Raw genomic sequence first — 25,699 nt, 5'->3', positions numbered from 1 at the left:
CCACTTTCTTCAGGCTTGTCAATAAGGCAACTTGGAAGCCAAGAACCTGCTGAATTATGGATTAACCAGTTCTGTAACAGCGTGTTCAAGCAACCTAGTTAGCTACTCCAAAGCATAATGTTATCATGGGTACAGGAGAGCACAAAACACTCTTTTGTTATTCTCTGCTTAAAAGCAGAAAAATAACTCCTTAGAAGTAAACTGCTTATTTTGGATGTGTTAATGAACATTTTGGATACGTAAACTAAAATAAATAACATTTATTTTCATGTGCGTCTGACATTGCCTATCACATTCACAACATCCACAATGTCTGCTACAGAAAATGACAAACTAGTCTTAAATTTTTTTTTGCACATACCATGCAAACAAATTTTAAAGGCAGCAAAGATTGGGAGATTGAATCTGACTAGCATGAGTTCCCTCGTCTATCCTCACTTTTATTGAACCTTCACGCTAACCTCCCTGAGCCTTCCCATCACTTTCCTACTTTTGGCATTTCAATCGACTCCTTTCTTCTGCAGCTAGACTCTAGAATCAGTCCCTTAGTGTCATAAATTCTAGAGTGAGAAGGGATGTTAGAGATAAACTGATGTTTATCAGTTTATCAAGGGAATTAACTGAGATCCAAAGGTCAAGTGACTTATTCGAGGGTCATACAAGCTAGGTGATTGTAGAGGTGAAAAATGAACCAAAGTCTCCTGATTCCCTCTTCAATGCTCCTTCACTTCTACATCATAACCATCCCACTCTGGCCTCACTAGGCTACTGAGCTACTCCTCCAATAACCTGGGATCCCCCTCCCCAGACATTCCTTTCCTTAGGTTCCAGGAATCGAGCTATGATAGAGTAAGGACAAAACTCAACTTGGCTGTATCTACTCTGTGCTCCCTGGCTTACGCCCCAAGTGTGTACAAACTCCCCTTGTGTCCACAGGCTTCCAACTCTACCTTCCTTTCCTCATTCCTAAAGGATGATCTTGATTTCTACCTTGTTGTCTGAATGAGTCTGTCTCCCAAACGTTTCACCATCTGCTTTCGCCTAGACATCAATTACCTTCTCTGCTGTCCATCTTCATGGTAGAAACAGCTTTCCTTTTCTTGCCTCCTAAAGGTTAACGCTCCTACACTTATTTCCTTCCTCCTGAGCACCTTCCATCTCTCCTTCTTAACTGCTGCCATTTCTTTAAACCCAAACTAATAAAAATAATTGATAATAATGAATAATGCAGTAATAACAACTAGCTAGTATATACAAAGTGCTTATTATGTACTAGGCATCATTTTAGGTACTTTGCAAGTATTAATTCATTTAGTCCTCATAATAACCTGTGAGGTAGGTATTACTATCATGCTCATTTTATAGATAACAAAACTGAAATACAGAGTGCTTAAGTAACTTGCCCAAGATACACAACTAGGAAGCAGCAATGCTAGGATCTGAACCCAGACAGCTCAGCTCCAGATTCTGTGCTCCAAATCATCACACTGCCTCTTTAGTATGTATCTCATCTATACCATCACTTATTACCTCCATTACGTTGGGCAACTTACTGAACTTCTTGGAGACTCAGTTTCCTTATATGTAAAATGAGAATAATATTGCTACTCTTGTAGGATTGATATGAGAATCAAGTGAACGAGAGAATATATGTAATCCACCATGCCTGGCATATACGAAGCATTCAGTAAATAACAGTTAATTTAATAGTGATGACATTGATAGTAATAAGAACCAAGCCTTGATTTTACTAAAAAAAAATTCAGATATTTCTCCCAGAGGGAGACAAGCTTTATTATGTGTTTAAGAACTGCTTACCTTATAAAGCAGAAACTAACACACCATTGTAAAGCAATTATACTCCAATAAAGATGTTAAAAAAAAAAAAAAAGAACTGCTTACCAAGGACTATTCTAAGCACTTGACCAGTGTTAACTCATTTAGTCCTCAAAACAACCATCAGGTGAATCCTACTATCATTTCCATTTTATATATGAGAAAACTGAGACACAGAAGCAATTAACTTCTCCAAGACACAGAAGCAATTAACTTCTCACAAAGCTAGAAAGGGGCAGAACCAAGATTTGGACCCAAGCAGTCTACCTCCAGAGTCTATGATAGGCAGATTTCAATGTAACAGTTTGTTGCAGGAGGGCAAACTTGAGATACCCATGTCCTGGTAGAATAGCATAGACACATACAGCCACCGTAAGTATGTAAAGGTACCATCTAGTGTAGTTCCCCAAACTTTTCAACTCAAGAGAATTACCTGGAGACTAAAAAAAAAAAAAAAAAAGAATCATGGACCCCGTTCCATACCTACTAAGTCAGACTCTGGGAATGGTGACCAGTAGAAGTTAATAGAGGAGCAAATCAGAATCACTTAGGAAGCTTTTTCAAAATCCCCATGCCTAGAACCCACCCCTGGAGATTCTGCTTCAGCATATTCATGGTGGTTCCCAGACCTCACTTGTTACCTTTGGGGGATGCTAGGGAGCCAACAAACCATTCTGAAAACAAACCATTTGTAAATAAAGGGAAAAACAAGCATTTATCCTGCCTCCTCTGTACAAAATATACTTCGATGTAACCAAATGGCTGATGAGGGGACATTGCTCTCTACAGAAGTATTCCAAATAATAAAAAAGGAGGGAAAGATAGAATATCACTCTTTTGAATTCACGGATCTAGGCAATGACTGTCAATAGCTGCCAATATAAGAAGAGCCAACCAGCCATCAGGTGCTCCATTATAAAATGACACACCTATAACTACAAGGAGGTCTTGCTCAAAATATGGAACCTGAATCTGATCAAGCTTTTATATCTAAGTTTATAGGAAATGTATGGAGTGGGTGGGGTGGGGGGCAGGCAAGGATATATGTAAATGATACCACTGGGATGCAATAAGCAAACTACAAACTCTATCAGATAAATGACCTGGTTGCTTCAGCAAAAACAATTTTGAGAATTATAGTTAAAAAACGTATAATTAAAGTATAATTATACAAATTATAATTAAAGTATAATTATATAAATTATAATTAAATTAAAATTATAATTTTAAAAGAGAGAGAGAAAGAGAAGTGTAGTAGCCAGCCTCCAAGACGACTGCCCAATTATCCTCACCCTTTGGTGTTCATGTTCTAGTGTATTTCTCTCCCACATTGTTTCTGGGTTGGTCTGTATGACTAATAGAATATGCCAGAAGTGCTGTTATATCATTTCCAAGGTTAGGATATAGAAAGTACTGCGGCTTCCTCTTTGCTCTCTCTTAGATCACTCACTCTTGGCAAGCCAGCTGCCATGTTGTGAAGAGACTCAAGATACCCTACAGAGAGGCCCACACGGTGAAGATGTGAGCTTGAAAGCCCGTTCTCCAGCCTCAGTCGAGCCCACAGACTACTGCAGCCCTGGCGAACATCCTGACTGTCACTTAATGAGAGACAATGAGACAGACTAAGCTGCTCTCAAGTTCCTGACACAGAAACTTTGAGATAATAAATATTTGTTATTTTAAGCTGCTAAGTTTTGAGGATAATTTATGTAGCAACTGATAGGGACAACTGATAGGGACAACTGATAGCAACAAGAGGGATCTCACAGTTTTTTTAAAAAAAAATAATTTAATTTATATTTTTATACAGCAGGTTCTTATTAGTTATCTATTTTATACATATTAGTGTATATGGGATGAATTGGGGGGATCTCACAGTTTAAAAGAACAATAATAATAAATAGAACTTATTTAGTTCCTGATTCAAACAGGAAAGGGGGGGAGTAGTAGACAATCAACAAAATGTGAAAACTAGATATTTGTTATTAAGGAACCTTTTTGTTTTTTGGATACATGCACCCCAATGTTCATAGCAGCACTATTTACAATAGCCGAGACATGGAAGCAACCTAAGCATCCATCGACAGATGAATGGATAAAGATGTAGTGTATATGTGTGTATGTGTATACACACACACACACACACACACACACACACACACACACACAATGGAATATTACTCAGTCATAAAAAAAGAATGAAATAATGACATTTGCAGCAACATGGATGGACCTAGACATGATCATACTAAGTGAAGTAAGTCAGACAGAGAAAGACAAATATCATGATATCATTTATATGTGGAAACTTAAAAAATGGTACAAATGAACTTATTTACAAAACAGAAACAGACTCAGACATAGACAACAAACTTATGGTTACCAAAGGGGAAAGGGAGGGGGGGGAGATAAAACAGGAGTTTGGGATTAGCAGATATGACTACTATATATAAAATAGATAAACAACAAAGACATACTGTATAGCACAGGGAATTATATTAAACATCTTTTAATAAACCATAACAGAAAAGAATCTGAAAAGAATATATATATGTATATATATGTATTTCTCTCTCTCTCTCTCTCTCTCTATATATATATATATACAGACACACACACACACACACACACATATATATATATATATATATATATATATATATATATCTGAATCACTTTGCTGTACACCAGAAATTAATACAACATTGTAAATCAACTATACTTCAATTAAAAAAAATTAAAGAACACTTTTTTGGGGGATAAGGCATGATCATATTATTTGGTTATGTTAAAAATAATCCTTATATTTTGTGGATAGATATGGAAATATTTACAGATAAAAATTAAAAAGTAATGTCTAGGATTTGCTTGGGAATATCCAAGAGTGGGAGTATAGATGGAACAAGATTCAAGAGGAACTGATCATTGTTGAAGCTGGGTGCTGAGTTCATTATATTGTTCTATTTGGTACGTATTTGAAAATTTCAAAATAAAGAGTAAGGGGGAAAAATAAGGACTGGCTGGCCATCAAGGTGCCATATCAGATGAAGCAATTCCAGCTAAACCACCCAATATGGAGAGGCAATTTCCCAATCCATACCTTGTACATACATACAGATATATATGTGTGTGTGTGTGTGTGTGTGTGTGTGCGTGTGTGTGCGTGTGTGTGTGTGTGTGTGGAGGAGGTAAGAGTGGTGAGATGAGGAGCATAATGTGGGCCTCGGGAAGGGGGACTGAGGGAAAATGAGGGAACTTGGAAGACTAGGTCATTTACTAAGATTGACAGGTGTGAGTTTCAGTTTGCAGGATTGGGGAGAGTATAGCAAATCTGAAAAAGCCACCAATGCATGTGACTCAGTGAATGATGAATAAGGAGATTGCTAAGCAATAATGAAGACTCAATTAATGCTACAAGCATACTGCATACATAACATATGAAGATAGGGCTTCCCTGGTGGCGCAGTGGTTGGGAGTCCACCTGCCGATGCAGGGGACACGGGTTCATGCCCCGGTCTGGGAAGATCCCACATGCCGCGGAGCGGCTGGACCTGTGAGCCATGGCTGCTGAGCCTGCACGTCCGGAGCCTGTGCTCCGCAACGGGAGAGGCCACAACAGTGAGAGGCCTGCGTACAGCAAAAAAAAAGAAGATAATATTTGAGATTCTTCCACGGGGGCCATGAATTCATTTTTAGTATTTATTTTGTTTTGTTGTTGTTGTTTGATTTGTACCTTTAGGAGGAGAGGATTGAGGAGCAACTGTGCTTCAATTGTAACATGACTAGCAGAGAGATATTATTCTAAATATAAACAAATAATACAGAATAAATAAATATTCTGTATGTTGTATATGTTTTTCCCAGGAAACTTTCCAAATAGCTTGAATAATTTATGGTTTGATTTGAATACTTTGCAATAGTTTGGAAATATGTAAATATTTTGTAGATAAGTAAATATGTAAATATTTCGTCTCTTACTTTGTGAAAGTCTGAGAAAGCAAGGGTCAACCAGCAAAGACAAAATCAAACAGTAAAAACCTCATATTTGAGAAAAGAAGATATGTTTTAATATCTAACTGGGCCATTTACAAAATAATAAAGACAATCACTGAAACATTTGTTCCCATGGCCATCTGAGAATAATCCCTCAATAAATATGGACACTTAGGAAAAAAAGCTTAGATATAATAATATTGCATAATTTAATAGGACAAATAGCTGTAGAGCAATTTCATTTTAAAATAGAAAAAAACTAAAATGATATCTCAGCTATCCAGAAACTTCAGAAAATGCGTTGGTCCGGATTGCTGAGGGTTTATAAATTTTAAATAGCAACGTTTTTTTAGCTTAGTTATTTTGTATAGAAATGCTTTGAAGATGTATTATACACTTTGCTGCCTTCATAAAGGGAATCTACTAAAAATATATCTTTGCTGATTCACATAATTATCATGAACATCAAAGACTGTGCTGCTCTCTAAATCCACCAAGGTCCTCGGGGCATACTTGAGGTATGTCTATTTGTTTCTTTAAACACACCAGAACTACTCTGTGTTTAAAGTTCTTTTTCATGTTTAAATTATTATTTTATTAAATCCAATGATATAATCAGCACATGGTCACGACAGAATATTTTGAAAAGTAGAAAGTAAAAATCACCCATAATACCATGACATAGCCACAAAGCCTGTTAATATTTTGACATATTTCATTCTGATTTCTTTTTAGAAACTATATACATATATTTTACTTAGCCGAGATCAATTATAACCAGTTTTGTATCCTGTGCTTCTGCTTTGTAAGATGTTACCTGCTTTGCGAATTAGTTCATCTCCTCTACTGGAGTCAGCATATTAGCTATCATTTCTTATTGCTGCCAGTGGGTCCTAACATAACCGTCCCTCTCTCAATCCTACTACGCTGTTTCCCAATTGCTGGGGGATGAAAAACCAGAAAACTCAATTTCACAGAACTGTGTCTAACAGAAGAATAAATAGATTTGAGCGAGGGACTGGGAAAGCTGTCTTCAGATGAAAGTCCACGTGCTATTGTTTAGGGACTTGATCACATTCCTTTTGCACATTCCTTTTGTTTTTGCTTACTTTCAGGCTTATGGCCATGTTTTGAAGAGACAGACGCCATTTCCAGGTAGGCATGATTGCTGAATAGCTGAATTTCAGAGAAGTGAAGTGTTACTGTACTGCAATGCCAATTAATACCATAAATTGAATGCATGAGTCTGATCTACCACCTTTCTGGTACACAGACAAGAAAGGACCCACTCCCATTCATTCTTGCTGAATAAGCAGCGACAATCTACATCATCTCTCTTCAGAAGAATGAATTGCTTACACATCTGTGTTCCTACACCACCATGTATTCACTTCAATATTAAATCATATTGTATTACACTAGGTGGAAGCAAGTAAAATGAACATTGTTTTGTAGATCAAAAATTGACATTCATATGGCTCAACCTAATGGTTAATTTCATGTGTCTCTCTTGTCCACACTAGATAGTAAGTACCCTTGGGGGAAGGTCCATCTTGGTGCCCTAAAGGTCTGGCTATAATAAATACTGAAAATATTTCTTTAAACAATGTGAAAAACAGGTAGATTGGTCTAGATTTGGATATCTAGATCTATCTAACTATCTATCTACCTATCTATCTAAAAACCAGCAATTACAGGTTTTATGCTGACTCGACCCAGGTAAATGATGCTTTGTACCTGGTAAGTAATAAAGAATTCTCACTTCACTTCGTTTATTTTATTTTTTTAAGATAATGCAGTGGATCAACTTTATTCCCCCTTCTAATTGCTTTTTTATTTTTTCGTCTATTGCTTGGAGATGTTCTTCTCATAAGCCTTCTTTTCCCCCCAGCTTTACTGAGATATAATCAACCTATAACATAACGTATGCTTCAGGTGTACAACACGATGATTTGATATACATATATATTGTGAAATGATCCATCACCTCACGTAGTTATCATTTTGTTGATGTTGTTGACATTTAGGATTTACTCCTTTAGCACCTCTCAAGTATACAATCCAGTATTGTTAACTGTAGTCACCATGCTGCACATTAGATCCCCAGAACTTATTTCACCTTCTATCTGAAAGTTTATACTCTTTGACCAACATCTTATTTCCCACACTCCCCAGCCCCTGGCAACCACTAATCTACACTTTTTTTCTATGAGTTCACCTTTTTAATATTCCACGTGCAAGTGAGATCCTACAGTATTTGTCATTCTCTGCCTGACTTATTTCACTTAGCATAATGTCCTCCATTTGGTCTGTAGTGTTATTCAAGTCCACTATTTCCTTAATGATTTTCTGTCTAGATGATCTATCCAATGTTGGAAGTGGGTACTGAAGTTCCCTAACATTACTGCATTGCTGTCTATTTCTCCCTTTAGTTGTTAATATTTGCTTTAAATATTTAGGTGCTCCAATGTTGGGTGCATATATATTCATAATTGTTATATTCTCTTGATGAATTGACACCTTTGTCACTATATAGTGACCTCCTTCATTGCTTGTGACCGATTTGTTTACTTGTTTATCTGTATTCTCTTGAATTTCATTAAGTTTCTTTAAAATAATTATTCTGAATTTTTTTGTCAGGCAATACATGGATCTCCATTTCTTTGAGGTCAGTTACTGGAGCTTTAATTAGCTTCCTCTGGTGATGTCATATTTGCCTGATTTTTAATGATCCATGTAGCCTTGCATTGGTGTCTGTACATTTGAAGGAGCAAATATTCCTTCTAGTTTTTACAGACGGGTTTCAGGAGGTAAACACCTTTTCCTGTTGGTTCTCCAGGCTAAGGGGATTGTCTCTGGAATTGCAGTCCTGACCTGTTGGAGCTGGACCACAAGGCTATCGCTGCATCTGCAGTTGGCAGGTGGGTGTGGATCCTGTGTGATCCCTGGGTGGATGGGATGGCCTCTAGGACCCTGCTCAGTAGGGTGGTGCTGGGACAAGGGTCTGCTTCAGGATCCACAATTGGATCCTCAGACAGTGTGTCTGTCACCAGGTGTATGGATGGGTATGACTCCCACTAGGTCCCTGAGAGGGTTCCTGCCGGGTCACTGGGTGGGTCCCTAGGCAGGCAGGACTGGCTATGGACTAGGGTTGAGAAGTGTTAAAACCAAGTCCCAGGGCAGCTTAAGGGTCCACTGCAAGGACTGAGGTTTGTAGAACTGGCTTTGGAGACTTGGATGGGTGTGTCTTCTGCCAGGTGCTTGGGTCGGCTGGACTGCTCCCTGACCCCAGCAGGGAAGGGTTGGAGCCAGGTACAGGGTGATTTCAGGATCTCAAGAGGTGCAGATGCGAGTGTCTCTGACTGGGTTCCTGGACTGGCAGGACCGCTCACAAACTGCAGCTATGAGGGGTTGGAGCCCAGTTACAGGGCTGTTTCACAATTTCTAGTTGGACCGAGTTTGGCAGCCTTACCTCCAGGGGCTTCAGGACCACAGCTGAGAGAGGCTGGAGCTGGTTCACTGGCCACTTCCAGATAAAATAGATAATACATTTATTTAGATAACTTATTCATTCCACAGACCTTTACTGAGGACATATAATGTGCCAAGAACATAAACAATCTTAGCCATTATTTATTATATGGGTGACAGAATACTTCAGAAGTCCATTTCCATTGTGTTTTGCATTTTATCTTTTTGAAAAAGAAACCAAACCATATATTATTTTAGTCAGATGGTTCTAGAATACTAGCAAGGGGGCACTGGCCAATATGTAATTCTATAAGTGATGTCCTTCTTCATGTGGTATGGTTCCTTTTCACAGTCACATTATTTACCATCAAAATCAAATATAATAAGAGCACAATAACCTCTAGAGAATAAGAGTTTTAAATAAGAATTATATTTGAGGGGACTTCCCTGGTGGCACAGAGGTTGAGAATCTGCCTGCCAATGCAGGAGACATGGGTTCCATCCCTGGTCCGGGAAGATCCCACATGATGCGGAGTAACTAAGACCACGTGCCACAACTACTGAACCTGCGCTCTAGAGCCGGCAAACCACAACTACTGAAGCCTGTGCACCTAAAGCCAGTGTTCCACAACAAGAGAAGCCACCGCAATGAGAAGCTTGCGCACCTCCACGAAGAGCAGCCCCTGCTTGCTGCAAATAGAGAAAGCCCGCACGCAGCAACGAAGACCCAATGCAGCCAAAAATAAAATAAAAAATTTAAAAGAAAAAGGATTATATTTGAGAATAAGAATGCACCCACAGTCATTTCTCAGGATGGCCAAATTCTGGATGACCTCAGCAGGAAATCCTAGTATCACTTTTTACAGCATGCTGAATTTGTCATTTGAAGCCAACCTCTAGACACTGATAGCTTCTGTTCATAGGTTTCATGAAAGCAAGTGGAAAGCTAAAATATTAATATCAATAGTACGTTTCTGCTTCTGACAGAGCTGTGATGGCTATGGCTCCTCTGATCATAAGACTTAAATATATATTTGTCTCCAAGAAGGGACACTTAAATCAGAATAACAATATGAAAATCTTTATGGTGATATTATTATATGTAAACAAGTGATATCTCTTAGATGCATATTTGACTATATTAGCTTCTTTTTTTTGAAAGATATATTACTTTTGTAGTCCAGTTATAACTATAATGTTTGAATATTCAGTGTATCAAAGCAAAATATTTAAAAAAAATTTTTCTAGATTGAAAAATAATCAGGGGAAAAAATGACTATTTTAACTCCTGGAGTTGCTTGTCCTTGATCCAAAATAATTTTTCTTTCAAAAATTTTACTGCACTCGAATAGGTTAGCCAGGAAAATAAAACACTTTCTATATTATAGATGTAGCCACAGAAATGTAAGTCTAAGGTTGAACTATGAAGGCCAGGGTACAGGCAATATTTCCGTTGCTTTGTAAAGTTATAATAGTAGAAACATTAGATATCATTATAATTATTTAGAACCTGGAGTATGGAGAGATGGATACCTTAAAATAAGGTTCATTCTAATTGTTCCATTTAGAAAATATCACACTTACCCTATATTGAAAGTCTGACAAGCAGTGTAACTGGAAGTTCAATATATTATATTTACTGCGATTAATTAAATACCTCATAAATTCCGGCTTACATTTTATTTGTTCATTACCTTAATCAATTAAAGATATAAATGAAACCAATAACATTTTACCTATTTTCATAATAATGACCAAATAATCATAATAATCTGGCATCACATCTTCTTAACCATCAAATAACTACTCAAATATTACCAAAAGCTCCAGTTTCAGGGATGAATACTGGAAGATCTCTTCACCCAAAACAATGCTCCTCTTTTTAATATGATAACAGTTTTGTAGCTGAGTGCTATATGTCCTCACAGCCTTGAATTATTCAAGAAGAGGCAGGTAATGTAGGTACGAGTCGGATCATACAGAGCCTTTCCAGCCACTGTAAAAATTTTGAATTTTCCTAAGAGTAATGAGAAGCCACTGACATAAATGGTATTGATTTAATATAGTAATGATAGTAACCTTTAAACACTGTAAAGCTTTGTTCAAGCTTTAAATAAATTTACTTTAAAAGTTTCAAAAAATTTCACATCTACCATCTCACTTTAACTTTTTATTAATTTCTATTTGCTTAACTATTTTTAAAAATTTAAGTATAGTTGATTTACAATGTTGTGTTAGTTTCAAGTATACAGCAAAGTGATTCAGTTATATATATATATATATATATATATAAATATAAATATATATATATGTATTCTTTTTCAGATTCTTTCCCCTTATAGGTTATTACAAAACATTGAGTATAGCTCTCTGTGCTATACAGTAGGTCCTTGTTGGTTATCTGTTTTATATATAGTAGTATGTACATGTTAATCCCAACCCCCTAATTTATCCCCCCCCTTCCCCTTTGGTAACCATAAGTTTGTTTTGTACGTCTGCTCGTCACTTTATCTTCATAGTCACTGTAGGAAATAAGCAAGGTATCCTCACTTGTGATTAACTTATGGATTAATTTATTAAAGTAGGGAAAATGTGCTATCATTATGAAGATTCCCCAAGTTTCCATGTCGAAACTTCCTCTTTTTTTGAGGGAGAGGGTGTTGAGTGGATTAGCCATGGTAGATTTTCTGAGAGGTTTTAACTTTTTTTTTTAATTACAAAGTTTCCCTTCCTTCCAAAAAAAAAAAGTAGACCAGTTTAAAGGAGGCTTATCCTGTGACTTCAGGCTGTCACTCGAATGGGCAGTACATCTTAATGAATGGTGCTAATCGCATTAATATTCTATACTACCACATAAAAGCATAGCACAGAGATATGTTAATAAGAGATACAGGCTGTAGTTATAGCACTTCAGTAAACTGTGGGACATAAGAGTTCCCAGATGGAAAGGGAAGAAAAGAGACAATGTGGTTAAGGGATCAAGGCAGAAGCTGTGGGGAGGCAGGGGCTGCAGAATGAGAAAGTCTCAGACTTGAAATAGCCCAAGGAGAGAGTGGAAAACATGATAGAATGGCACCTAGTTCTTACTAGACACCAAACGAGTTACATATGTACATGCAGACATACAACATAGCTTGTTTTACCAAGTATGATTTTCAAAGAGGCTTTTGTAATTAAAACCCATCCTCCCCAGACCCACATACTTTAAAAGAAACTAACCAAGCTGCTTATCATTCTAAAGCTATTTTTTCAAGGGTGTTATAGGTTAAAAAATTGTACATGTATTAATTCATGGTATGCACAGACAGCCCTTAGCTTTGAACCATTGTAAAAACTAACTATATAACATGATTTTATAATATCTTTGAGGATTTTTACCTTCTGATACCCATGTGCAAATTCCACTAACGTTAAGGTGCAGATGTATATGTGCTCACCAATGGATGTATATATCTAAGTATTATTGAAATAAAAGGGTCCTACAGCCACTATTTATTTCCAGGCAATGTAGAATTTGAAGAATAGCATAAAAGTCTTTTTTTTTAAAAGCCTAACGTTTATTTACTACCCTTCATCTAGATGTCACAGCACTCAAGAAACTTGAACTGATGTTCGCACAATACATAATAATCACTTGATCCACCAAAAAAAAAAAAAAAAAAAAGCAGCTGCTTTGTAGGCTTAACCATGCTACATAATGCTGAGGACAGAACATGATAAATACCATAGCCAATTGAAATTGTATAAGCAATTTTAGTAAGTAGAATGTAAGACATACAGCACCATTCAATGCCGAGTATTTTCACAAGCAATGGTGAGAGGTTCTAACCCAGGGCATAATGGGTCCCTCTAAAGGGCACCATGGGGGGAGGAGGGGCTCATTCAGATATGGGTCCCCTTATCCTTTGTTCCTCTGACTACAGCTCTCACTCCTTGCTTGTCATCTGAGTGGGGATTTAGGCAGATGAAATTCTCTAGGATTATAATAGGAATTGTTTTGTTAAAAGCCTGGTAACCAATTGAAAATCCTACCTTCTCCCACCCCTCCCCAACAATCTTGCTTTGGAATGACCATCAGTTGTTTCACAAATAAAATACATTTATATTGTGTCAAGTTGTTTACCTGCTAGTTAGCCAGGAAATATTATTTAGTTTTATTACTTTAATTACAAAATCATAAAATAAAATACATATGCAATAAAAACAGATTATGCAACAAATACATGTTTTCAGATTGCCTTGGGACTGCTTATGGAGCAGTTTGGCCCAACACAATGACTAAAACCAGATTTGAATGCTATTTTAAACAGGCATAGGCTTTCCTTACATAACCCATATTTATATTTATCAATAAAAGCTGAGACTTAAGGCTTGCTGTAATAACTTTGTGGAGAAAGCAGGGCAAATTTATTATCTGTGATCCCTTCTTTATCTCCCCCTCTTTACATCTGGGACAACTCTGTAGTACTTAGGTGATATGACTAAATCTTATTAGTGGAGGGCTTTTCTATTTTAAGCACAAATCTGGCATTTAAAAATCTCAATGTAAAACATTTACATAGAAAATGTCAGGAAATTAAGCAAATTAAAAGATACTGTCAATAGCATGCAGTACTGTCAAAGGACTAATAACCCCAGTTAAATAGTATCAGGAATGGGTAGTAGATTTTTGAAAAGTAGATACCAAGGCAAGAGAGGCATTTAATGTCAAAGTATAAAAGATATCTAGAGCACAATAGCTATTATACTGACCATCAGTCCTTTGATTATTATTTTATCATTTGTACAGTTGACACATAGGGGTACAAAGAGCAGTAAAAATCTATGAGGTTTGTAAATTACCAGCTTGCACCAGTGCTAACCATGAATCATAACCAGTGCTAGAATAAGGAAGATTCATTTCCAGCTTCACGTATTTACATGTTTCAAAACTACCTTATTTAAGAAAATATAAACTACTGAAATTGTTAATATCATCTTTTCAAAGCAGGCTTATTTCTTTTTTTTTTTTTAGGCTTATTTCTTTTTATTCCACAACTTGATTTTTCCTTCCATGAATGTTTAAGCGGCAGGCAGTCAGTAATATAAATTACCCATGTGAATTCTGTTTCAATTAGCCTAAGAATCATAAATGTGAGAAAAAAGAATTTTTAAGTTTGTTAGTTAAGAAAGAAAAAAACATTTTAACCATAACAAAATATTAATTCCCTTGCTCTTCTGATGCAGAATCTTGACATTATTAAAGGAGTTAGAAGAGTAGAACACTTTAGAGTACTTATTGAATTTCTCACTTTAATAATGAAGATATGGTTCCGTGTAATCTACAATTAATTTAAAGGTAGTGAAAAAGAAGTAATATTCTACTATCTCTGTTTTGTTCTCTCCCATTCAAATTTAACAAGTGGTAGGAGCTTTCAGAACAGCATGCACAGAAGATTCAAATTAGATGTCAAAGTTGAATGTCAAGTTTGCCTCCTTCTATTATTTGAGTGGGATTTAACTAATTTGTTTGATAACCTATTTTTAAATTTTTTTTTTAGAAAATTATCATCTTCTCAATAAAACTTAAAGCTCTGGAAAGTGAACTTCAAAAGTAGTGACCATGTCATAAATAGTATGCTATTCACATTGAAAACAAATAAAATGACAAGTGGGTGGGAAAGTGGAGGAATCACATAAAAGAAATGCTTTGGAGGAAGGGGAATAAACAAGGCAACCTTAGCAAAGTTCTCTCATTCTCTGCCCCAAATGCAGGTCAAATGGGACCTTTTCACTTGGCAGCAATGTTGTCCTATGACTGAAGCACCGTGAAAATGTACCAGGGGTTTGTTTTCATTTTAGCTGCATTTCTGACGTTTTATGGGCTGTGGAGATGTTCCCCGTACCACATACATAGGTAATGCAATGTGCGTCATCTCTAGAGATCGCGTTATTATGGCTGCGTTCAGAGAGCTCTTGCTTTGGGTTATTTCTCTAATAGAAAAGATGGATTTATAAGTATTCATTTAGACCCTCTTACCCATAAACCCATATGTTCCCATAATTCCTATAAGCTGCATGGTCAACTGATGTGAAATAAGTTGACAAAGAAACAATGTGCTTTAAAAACGCGACTGAAGCTTTCACATCATTTAGAAGAGGAAAATTCCAGAAATAAAAGAGCGTGGGTCTACCTTAAAGCAGGAATTTCCCCGCAGAGAGAAACAGAAAGAAACGAAGGCACATAATGCCACTGCAGCTGCAATATTTCTTAAGTAGGACACTCAGAAAAGGGCACAAGCTCTTCACGTTTCCAGAAACATTACGTTTATTTCCTCTGCGAAAGATTTAGCAGCTTAGTGGAAAGCAGCAGCACACGGGGGGCGGGGACCGCCCTGAAAAAGAGTCAGCACTGCAAGGAAATTTGCTTAAACTACTATTAAAAAGAAAATATTTCAGAAATGGTTGCCTCTAGTAATCTCATACCTTAAGGCTAGAATAAAAGGTCATAGCTAATTGGTACAAAAGCAGATTTGGATACACAGTTAGGAAGTGAAATTCTGTGATGAATTCTGCCCAATCACTACCCTTTTTACCTTCAATTATGCCAGGACATGTACCACATGTTATAGAGCTCAGAAAAGACAAAAGAATGGGTACTTCAAAATGGAGCTTCTTTTCCACTAAAAAAAAAATTGCCACATTTAACTTCTATAGCCAAATCAACGAGGGTAACAAAACCTATTTAATGGTCAAGAATAGAAGTTAAGTAGTAGTTGGATAAATTATGCATAATGCATAACAAAAACGTTTTTGCATGATTTGATGAAAACAATCACGATTGATAAGAGGTGCTACTTTCCAAGGGCCACACTTGGGTTTAGGTAAACAGATAAGCACACACACTGTACAGTCTTTCTTTTACTGGAGTTAGTCCTCAAGTTAAGGAAAAAATTAAATGAATGGAGGCGTACGTTTTCAAGATATTAGAGAAAAAATTTTAACATATTAGCTTATAAGAAAAGTGCTTTTTTAAGAAAGTTTTGTTTTATGTGCCTTAATAATAAAGAAAGCTCCTTAGAGTAGAACTTAATTATGACCTGTTCCAGTAAAATCTAATATTTTATTTGAATGAATGTAGAGAGACAAAAATAAAAAAATACTAAACCTGCTAAACTACTCATTGAAATCCCGAACATCTTCCTTTTCATTGAAGACATTCATACCTGTCAAGCTGTAAATAACAGTGCATTGTGACTTGAGGAATTTTTATGAAAAGGTATTTTCGGTTTTCTTTTTAAGAGTGTATACTTTTTGAAAGCAAAAAATCATGTAGTCATTTCACAATTGTCTATACTAATTGGTGAAATAATTTATGTATTATGTAATTTATTAAGGTTTATTGTCTACTTGATGCTTTCCTCACTATCAGGAGTACTTATAAATTTCAGCAGCAGTGACATCATAATTCCAAAACGGTTGGGAGCCAAGAGTCCATCCAGGAACGTTTCCCTGTCCCTTTGAAATGTCCTTCGTTGACCCCTCCCTGCCACCAAGATCAGGAACAATTTGGCATAAAGTAAGAGAGGATTTATTTGGAACAATAAGTATTGTCAGTGGTCTTTGTTTTCATAAAAGAGACAATGCTGAGATTTAAGAGAAATAAAATAGACTTCAAACAATGCTGATATACTTATATTCCCCCATTTCCTCCCCCTAGTTTTTCTTTTCCAAGGCTAGCGTGTGGAAAATCAGATTGGGACAATGGAGGTGGGAAACAGTGTTGTGAGGGAGATAAATTGATAAAACAGGATTCTTCTGAAGCAGCAGAAGGGAAGTGAGGAAAGTGGTGTACCAAAGGCCCCAGGAGCGCAAAGCATGGTAAGTGGGAAAAAAGTTAAGAAACTGGAAGCATAAGGATAATTTATAATGCAAAGAATCTGTGTGGACACCATTCAACTTGACCATAATCCTTTTTCAGTGCTTTGCATCTTCCTCTGCCAGGAAGTTTCAGTTCTAAATGAGCCATGCAAACTGATCAATACTATTTATGGCAACTGAAAAAAAATATTTAAATTTCTAGATGTGATACTTTTCTTCCCATTTGCCCTTCCCAATCTGCTACCACCCTGAATTCAACATTTAAAATATCCTCTAATAATTTCCTAGAAGTTCATTATGTTGGAACTTCATTTCTAAATTTATTTTCTATCTTGGACCATTACCCAGTCACTAAGGAAGGCACTTGGTGCCTCCATGTTGTGGGTTTTTAGGACTATTAACTGAACGTGTTTTAATGTTCTCTACATGTGCATGAGAGTTCAATTTGGACCTTAAAATGAAATCTACGTACTAGAAAAGTTTTTTAAAGAGTCTTTTATCTTTTCAATTAAAAAATGTTTATGTTTGATTCCAATTATCTGTTGATATGATAATAAAATAAAATCTACAAATATTATGCACAAAGCACAGTCATCTCTCATGATCTCTGTCACATAAAATAGTACTGATATAGATGACTGAGATGAAGTCACAAACATAACTAAAATAAACACTGGCCTATCCACACAAAGCCATACCGCTTATCCCTCCTGGTACAAATTTCCCTTCCCAGGTTAACTCCAAATATTTGAAGATAATCTATCAGTTTATTAGGAAACACAATAAACATGTACACTTTTGATTAATAGCTATAAGGCTGCTAAAAGTCTAACAGGAATTCTAACTGTGCAAGAAAGATGAAATCCATGCCCAACAGTATTAACTTTCCAAACAACAATATGAAAATCATATCCTTGTTTTTGTGTTTTTTTCGTTTCTTTGTGTCCAGGATATGCATTGGCTTTCTGAAACCACTGCAGAGTGGTGAATAATGTATGACATGAAAAAAAAAAACAAAAAAAAACCTGTTCATTGTCCAGAGAGTACTGTATTGCTTGCTGTATACTACATCTATGCAAGACAAACAATAGAACAGACCAGTAACCCCAGAAATCTCAAGCTAAAACCTTCCCAAGTGGAAAGGGAAAATACCATCCTGGATTCTAGAAAGTCTCTGAAACAAACAGTTCAAATCCCTAGAATACCCCTACGTACTAGATAAAACCCCTTAAATTTCAGAAAGATTGGTCCTCCTGAGTAAATCTGTGAGAAAACTGGAAAAACAATTACTATTTAATGTTATTCTAAAGAGATTCACTAACTCCCGTCCACCTCCCCTGTCTTATAGGACATATTTGCAAAGACTGATGAGAAGATATGTAAAACTTAAAAGGCTGTTGTCAATCTACTTTTCCTGTATTTTCTCTAGTAGTACTTAGGAATTTTGCCCTCTAAGTCATAGGAATAGAACAAACCATGATCTGAGTTGAGAATGACAAAGAGGCAGCAGTCAAATGCAAGTACAATGGATGTAAGAATAAGAGAAATGGCATACAGTTATATTTCGTTTTTATAAAAACTCAGCATTGAGCTTCCCTGGTGGTGCAGTGGTTGAGAGTCCGCCTGCCGATGCAGGGGACACGGGTTCGTGCCCCGGTCCGGGAAGATCCCACATGCCGTGGAGTGGCTGGGCCCGTGAGCCATGGCCGCTGAGCCTGTGCGTCCGGAGCCTGTGCTCCGCAACGGGAGAGGCCACAACAGTGAGAGGCCCGCGTACCGCAAAAAAAAAAACAACAACAAAAAAACTCAGCATTTTTCTTCACTTGTCAAGCCTAAACATTACTGAGTAGAAAAGGTCATGTGAAGGTAACATACATAGGACATTCGAGCTTGCCCATAAAATAAACTCAGATTTAATGGAATTCCATTTACAATGATGTAGAATGGAATTTCTATTTCCTCATCCTCCAAATTTCAAACTTAAGAGATAGCTTTAGATACAATACATTGAAAAGGCTTTCATGTAGATTCAATGTGTTTTTTTTGATAATTGTGAAGTGTTCAGCAAGCAGTTATCAAGAGTATACACTATACTGAGGTATGTGCTAGGTACTAAAATATATATCACAATCTTTTAATAGTGAAATATAGTTATAAACCTTGCCGTATTTTAATACTTTGTATCATCAATATCTTTAAGAGAGTTGACATTGAGCATAACCTTAAAAGGCTTCCTGGAATAGGTGAAGCACAATATTAGGTTCAAGGTATCTGGGCTCATCCTTTCGCAAATGCAAAAAATACCAATGAATAATGGAAGAACTTGAATCTCAGAAGGGTATTATAGAGCCTTAGGTACCCACTGCCCTCTTCCTTCCTTCTCCTTCGGCTCCTCTCATTTTAATGGACACAAGGAAAGAAACTACCAGGAATAAGGTTCAAATCATAATACACAGGAGAGGTATATCCAAAGATTTCATTAAAACTGGGAGATGGGTAGGGAGTACATTCATTTGCAGGTGAATCTAGCTGCCTTTGGCCATTGGGGCAGCAGATGGAATTCAGCTGGACAGGAAGCAGAGTTTATCGTTTCTTATCCCCGTTTAGGAAAATTTTCAATAATATACTACCGAGTCCATATGAGAGAAATAAGCCTATCATTACAACCACCAATTAGAACAATTATTTCCCTTTAGTTTTGAAAGCAATTAGTTTTCTAGAAAATTTAAGATACTTATGACAGTCTGATAAATACCTTGTCATTTAATATAGTTATAGATGCACAGAGTGTCTGCTCATGTTAGAGCGGTATCACGCACCCGACATATAGGGTCCCAACGATTTATTCCTGAACTGAAGGTCTGTAAATAAGCAGGTGGTTATGGGAGCTTAGCTACCAACATTAGCATGTCTGCGAATTCTTGACATGGAATTAAAACTACCAAGAGAAATTTACTGCTGCATAATAATTGCTTGTCCGAACTTATCCCATATTCCAATATCTAAAGGAAGCCTGTTAAATTCATATTCTCATAAAAATCAACTGAAATTGACCTTATCTCCTACTAGCTTGCAGAGATCACCAGTGAAGAAATCTGCAGCAGAGTTGATTATATTGTGTAGGAGAACAGACAAGCAAAGTGATTGAAATTTCTATAGAGAACATCATCAATCAGTGCTTGCTTAGAACAATTTTGCATATAAATAGGGCATAAATGGTCTGTGTTCAATTTGTTCTCTAGTTGTCAAAGAATAATCAAGGATAGACTACATAGCAATCTTGTTTCTAGCCTCCCTAATGCAAACCTATGTCTTATTAATCAATACATGTGTGTGTCTGTCCTGAAAGTAAAATTTAATTTCCGTAAAGAAAAAGAAAAAAAAATTAAGTAACTAATACACGTACACACTTCATCATAAGATTCACATGAAGCGATGAAAATAGAAGACACTAAATTAAGTGGCCTTACAAACGAATAGCATTTTAGAACTCAAGGCATCTGCCTCACTCTCACCCCCGTCCAAACACACTCTCCTAAAACTGTTTCTGCTAAGGTCACCAATGAATTCCTAACAGTTAAATCCACTGGATCCTTTCCAATCCTTACTTTATTGGTCCTCCTGGCTACATCTGATGCTATTCAGCACTTACTCTTTGAAAAGCTCTATTCCTTTGGCCTCAGCGATACCACACTAGCTTTTTTCTCCCCACTCCTCCAGAACAAACCCCTTCATGCTATCTTTTATGTGCTTCGGTTTCCAAGCTAGTCCCATAAATTGGTGGTTGTCAACTTTTGTGACACATTAAAATCACCTGAGTAACTTTTTTTTTTAATTGAAGTACAGTTGATTTACAATGTTGTGTTGGTTTGAGATATAAAGCAAAGTGATTCAGTTACACACATATTTCTTCTTTTTCAGATTATTTTCCATTATAGGCTATTATGAGATATTGAATACGGTGCCCTGTGCTATACAGTAGGTGTTTGTTGTTTATCTATTTAATATTTGGTAGTGTATATCTGAATTAATTTTAAAATATACTATTGCTCAGATTCTGACTCCATAGATTTGGATTTGATTGCTTCAGAGAGGAACTGGACATGGGTATTTTTTAGAAGGACCTCAAAGTGATTCCAGTGTGTAGCCAGGGCTGAGAACCAGTGTCACAAATGTTTGTTTTCTCCAGGGTTTTCCCTTTGCCCGCTGCTCTACTCATTTTCCCCAGATTATTTTACCTGCTCTCGTATTTTTAACTGTCACCTAAATGTTGATCATTTCACCAAGATCCTAGAATTCGCCCTCTAGTTATTGCCAAGAGGTAACCGAGCTAATGCTCCTGAGAACACTGAGTGGCTGGCCTGAGGATTATTTGATCCTTCTGTCTCCTTCCCCACCTCCACCCCCCACCAGCTAAACTCTCTGTATGAGCCATAAATGTCCTTCATTTTAACTTATGCAAACAGAACTCCGCATTACTAGATGGCTATGAATCACATACACACAACAGATGAGAAAGTGCTTTGTTAACTGTAAAACGCCCAGCATGCTAAACTATTTTAAGTACATCACATAGTATATGCTCAATAAATACAGTTGAATTAAGAGGGAAAAGTGTCCTATATTTGGAAGGAAAACCAGGCATAATTTATGATTGGCAATGCCATTCAAGACCCTTGAAAGCATCTAGAGTTTCCTGTCAGAATCTCTAGAAGAGATTCAATTTATCTTTTCATTCTCTAACTCCCTTTCTTTCCTTCAAGCGCCAGCACTTAAGGAACAAAAGATATTCTTTGTTCTTTAATCCATTAAATCCTCCCTCTTGGCCCTCACCATTCTACTGAAACTGCTCGGGAAAAGGACAGCTGTTACCTGCTAGCTGACAAACCCACTGGTCTATTTTCAGTCATCATTCTACTTACTTAACTTTCTGCAGGATGTGACCTTGCTGACTTTCTCCATTCTGAAATTCTCTCTAACCTCGGTCTTCCAGGCATCACTTTTTGCTGTTTCTCTTCTTCCCTTTCTGACTATTCTTTTTTTTCTCAGTGCCCTTTGTTGATTCCTCTATTTTCCACCTAAATATTGTAATTCCCAAAGGCACTAGTCTTGGCCTTTACCTCTCATTGGACATACTCTTCCTGGGTGATCCCAAGGTTTCTATAATCATATACATGCAAATGTTCCCCAGATTGGTTATCTCCAGTCTCAACCCCGCTTGCTTTCGTGTGTGTGTGTGTGTGTGTGTGTGTGTGTGTGTGTGTGTGTGTTGGCTTTTTGTTGCAACAAACTTTTCATCATTACCACTGTTCCCTTCCATGTCTCCATTGCATGTATTTGCCACCATTCCCCCTGTTCTCCAGACAAACTACTATTCATCCTTCAAAACAGTTCAAATGCCACTTTCATCATGAAAACTTTGTTGAATTCTCCAGGCAGTTTATTCCTCTTTTAGCACTTTGTACCTACTTATATCATAGCATTTACATTATGTATAATTCTGTCTTTCCCATGAGCCGCTGAGTTCTTGAGGGCAAGACCCATGCTTTATCCATCTTTGACCTCCAGGGTCCTAGCACTGTTGCCTGGCCCCTACTATTTGATCAATAAATAGGGGCTTCCCTGGTGGCACAGTGGTTGAGAGTCCGCCTGCCGATGCAGGGGACATGGGTTCGTGCCCCGGTTCGGGAGGATCCCACGTGCCGCGGAGTGGCTGGGCCCGTGAGCCATGGCTGCTGAGCCTGCGCGTCCGGAGCCTGTGCTCCGCAACGGGAGAGGCCACAGCAGTGAGAGGCCCGCGTACCACAAAAATATATAATAATAAATAAATAAATAGATAGCTAAATAGTTGGATGAATGCTGTGTGTTTGTTTGCATAATGTCATTTTTTACTAAATTTGAACTGCACATTCCAATCTAATAACTGTACTATAGACAAAATGGGGTTTAGTTGGCTATTCTAAGATTCTAACACTTAGAAACAGAGACTGAGGAGGCTCAAGTGAAAGAACTCTTCCACAGGGAGAAAGAAGTAAACAGCTTAGAATGAATGACCAGCTTGACCTAGTAAAAATAATAAAAGAAAAACAAACGTAAAACCCCAACAGACCCTGGTCATCAAAACAGGAGGAGGATACTGAGTACTACATGGGCTTGTCTCTGGGCCTTGCTGTATGGGGCCAAATCCTATGGAGATCAAGAGGGCTGTAACTTAAACCTGAAAGCTGTTTTTCTAAAAATGTCTGTAAGACCTTGATGCTTAAGTAGTATATTATCTTGGTACCTTGGTGGAGTGTCACACTGTACATAGGTGGAGTGTCACACTCAAGGAAGACAGAGGCATTTCTTCCCACTTTGCCACTGACCTCTCACAGCGGCATCGTGAAGGCAGGAGAGTGTCGGTTGCTATAGCAAACAGCAGGCAGGGAAATGAATGGTATTATAGGTGAAAGTGAAAGTGAAGTGGTTACTGTGAGGTAGAGAGGCCCAAGAAAATGTGGATTTTGTTTTGCTACGAAAATACTTTTCCTAATACTTAGAGTTTGGTTTTTTCCTCTGTTGAATATCATTGTTTCTTGTCTCCTCTCTGTTCTCAAATGGTAAATTATACCTTCTCATTCAGACTTTTATCTTGCTGATTCATAAAAGTAGGATCATGTGTCTCCAGAGTTTCTTCTGTTTTTTTCAAATTTAGTTTTCTTGGTTGCCATGAGTGGTTCTAAAACCAAAGTACATTTCTTTTGTTTCCTGCTTTCATTTCTTCATAATGCTTTTCTTGTGTGTGTGTGTTTTTAATGTCTAGAACTATATATCAAAATCTAGTCAGAGCCAAAATAGCTAAGTTAGATATCTATCTATTGCCGAGAAACCTGTTTATACTTACAGTGGGCAAAGAAGGAAGAGGTGGAGTTGGTTCAAAGAGAAGAAGCATGTTCTAAGTATCTGTAGCTATTCAGAAAGAAAACAGATGTGGCATTGTGTATTAATATTTTAAGTGTGGTTTTTACTCCTGCAAGGTTTTTCGTTATGTGTTTCTTTTTCCTCCAAAGCTTACCTTTGATCTTATAATGACAAAGTCGGGAATACTGATGGGCAATTCTTTACAAAGTAGATTGTAAACATATGGGACTTATTACCTTAAGTGCTAACACAGGCTGTAACAAAGAGGGTCCAGAAAGATTTGGCCAAATTTATAGATGATAAATCCATCCTAGATAATTAAGGAAAACTGAGATGCTCCTTTCGCAAACCAAACTTCTAGAAAGTGTAGTCCATATTGTAGGGAATATAAAGATGAGAGGGGAGGGGATGCGGGGAGTTACCCTATGTCCTGTGCTGCACAAGCACACGATTCCTACCTCATTATGGCACATATAAGATTGCATTGCATTTTTTAATTAAAAAAAATTTTTTTAATTGAAGTATAGTTGATTTGAAATGTTATGTTAGTTTCTTGCACTACACTTGTATCACGTGGATTATATTCATGTTTTCCCAAATGGTACGTGAGCACCTTGAGGCAAGAGTCCTCTTTGGTGTTGCATCCTCAGTACCCAATCCAGCACGTGATGCCCAGGGGGCATCCAATAGAATTGTTTCATTGTTGAATGAATACTATCTACCCCTAGAGCCTCACCATCTACTCACTGCTGAGTCCCTGCATTCTGGATCCCAATTCCATTCCAATATTGAAAAGATGCTCTTAAAATGTCACTAGAAAGCTCCCAAATGGCAAATCATTGGTCTTTATCCTTTTTGATTCCACTGTAGCATATGCCATTATTGAAAATGCCCACTTTTCTGCCTTCCTTTGCTTCTAGAATAATAATGTCTTGATTGGCCTCCTACATACCCAACTGCTCCTGGTCTATCTTCTCTGCTAGTTCTACTTTTAGCCCCAAAGGGGAGGCATTTTCAAGGTTCTGGTTTTGGATCTCCTTTCGCTTAATAATCTCTCTTATAATCTCTTCCATTTCCAAAGTATAACCAGAAATCTCACAAACTCAACCTCTTGTGATGAAATCTACACTCATATTTCCAAGAAAGTTCTGGACATCTTGACCTCAACGCTCTGCTATCACTTTCAGTTTCACTTGCCCAAAACTGAATTTGTCTTCTATCACTATTCCTTTTTCCTGATCTTAATAGTTTTCTCTCATAACCCAACTGTCCTCCCAGCTAATCAAAGTCAAAACCCTAGGATCATCCTTGACTCCTGGCTACTCCCCTTCCCCTAAATTATCTCCTTTTGACTAAGAATTAGTCATATGACTAAGAATATGACTAATTCATCACCTACATTCCTATAGATTAAATGTCCTAATATAGAGCTTTGATCATATTCTTCCACTGCTAAAAACAATATACTCCCATTGCCTAAAGAATGATATGCGAACACCTTAGTCTCTTATTCAAGCACTGTATGATAGGGTAACAACCCACTTTTCCAGAATTATCTCCATACTTTTACACTTTATATAACCTATTTTCTTACTAGCTGTACCATTTGCCATTCTCCCAAAATGCTTTGCACTTTCTA

General features: G+C 37.1%; 1 protein-coding gene across 3 annotated transcripts in view; it reads right to left on the bottom strand.

Annotated features, from left to right (window-relative positions):
* Positions 1-25,699, bottom strand: part of DIAPH2 (diaphanous related formin 2) — an 893,504-nt gene that overhangs the window by 136,440 nt on the left and 731,365 nt on the right. The window contains exon 28 of one of the 3 annotated variants that reach the window (XM_049705081.1): positions 9,237-9,355. The exons of the other annotated variants lie outside the window; for them this stretch is intronic. Within the exon in view, the coding sequence (XP_049561038.1) occupies positions 9,252-9,355 (104 nt within the window). The 3' untranslated portion in view covers positions 9,237-9,251. Of the gene's footprint in view, positions 1-9,236; positions 9,356-25,699 lie in introns of those variants that run through there. 3 annotated transcript variants of the gene reach the window in all.

Source organism: Orcinus orca, chromosome X (assembly GCF_937001465.1).
Source record: "Orcinus orca chromosome X, mOrcOrc1.1, whole genome shotgun sequence".
Taxonomy (NCBI): Eukaryota; Metazoa; Chordata; class Mammalia; order Artiodactyla; family Delphinidae; genus Orcinus; species Orcinus orca.
The sequence above is the reverse complement of the archived record's forward strand: the minus strand, read 5'-3'. Positions and strand labels throughout refer to the sequence as shown.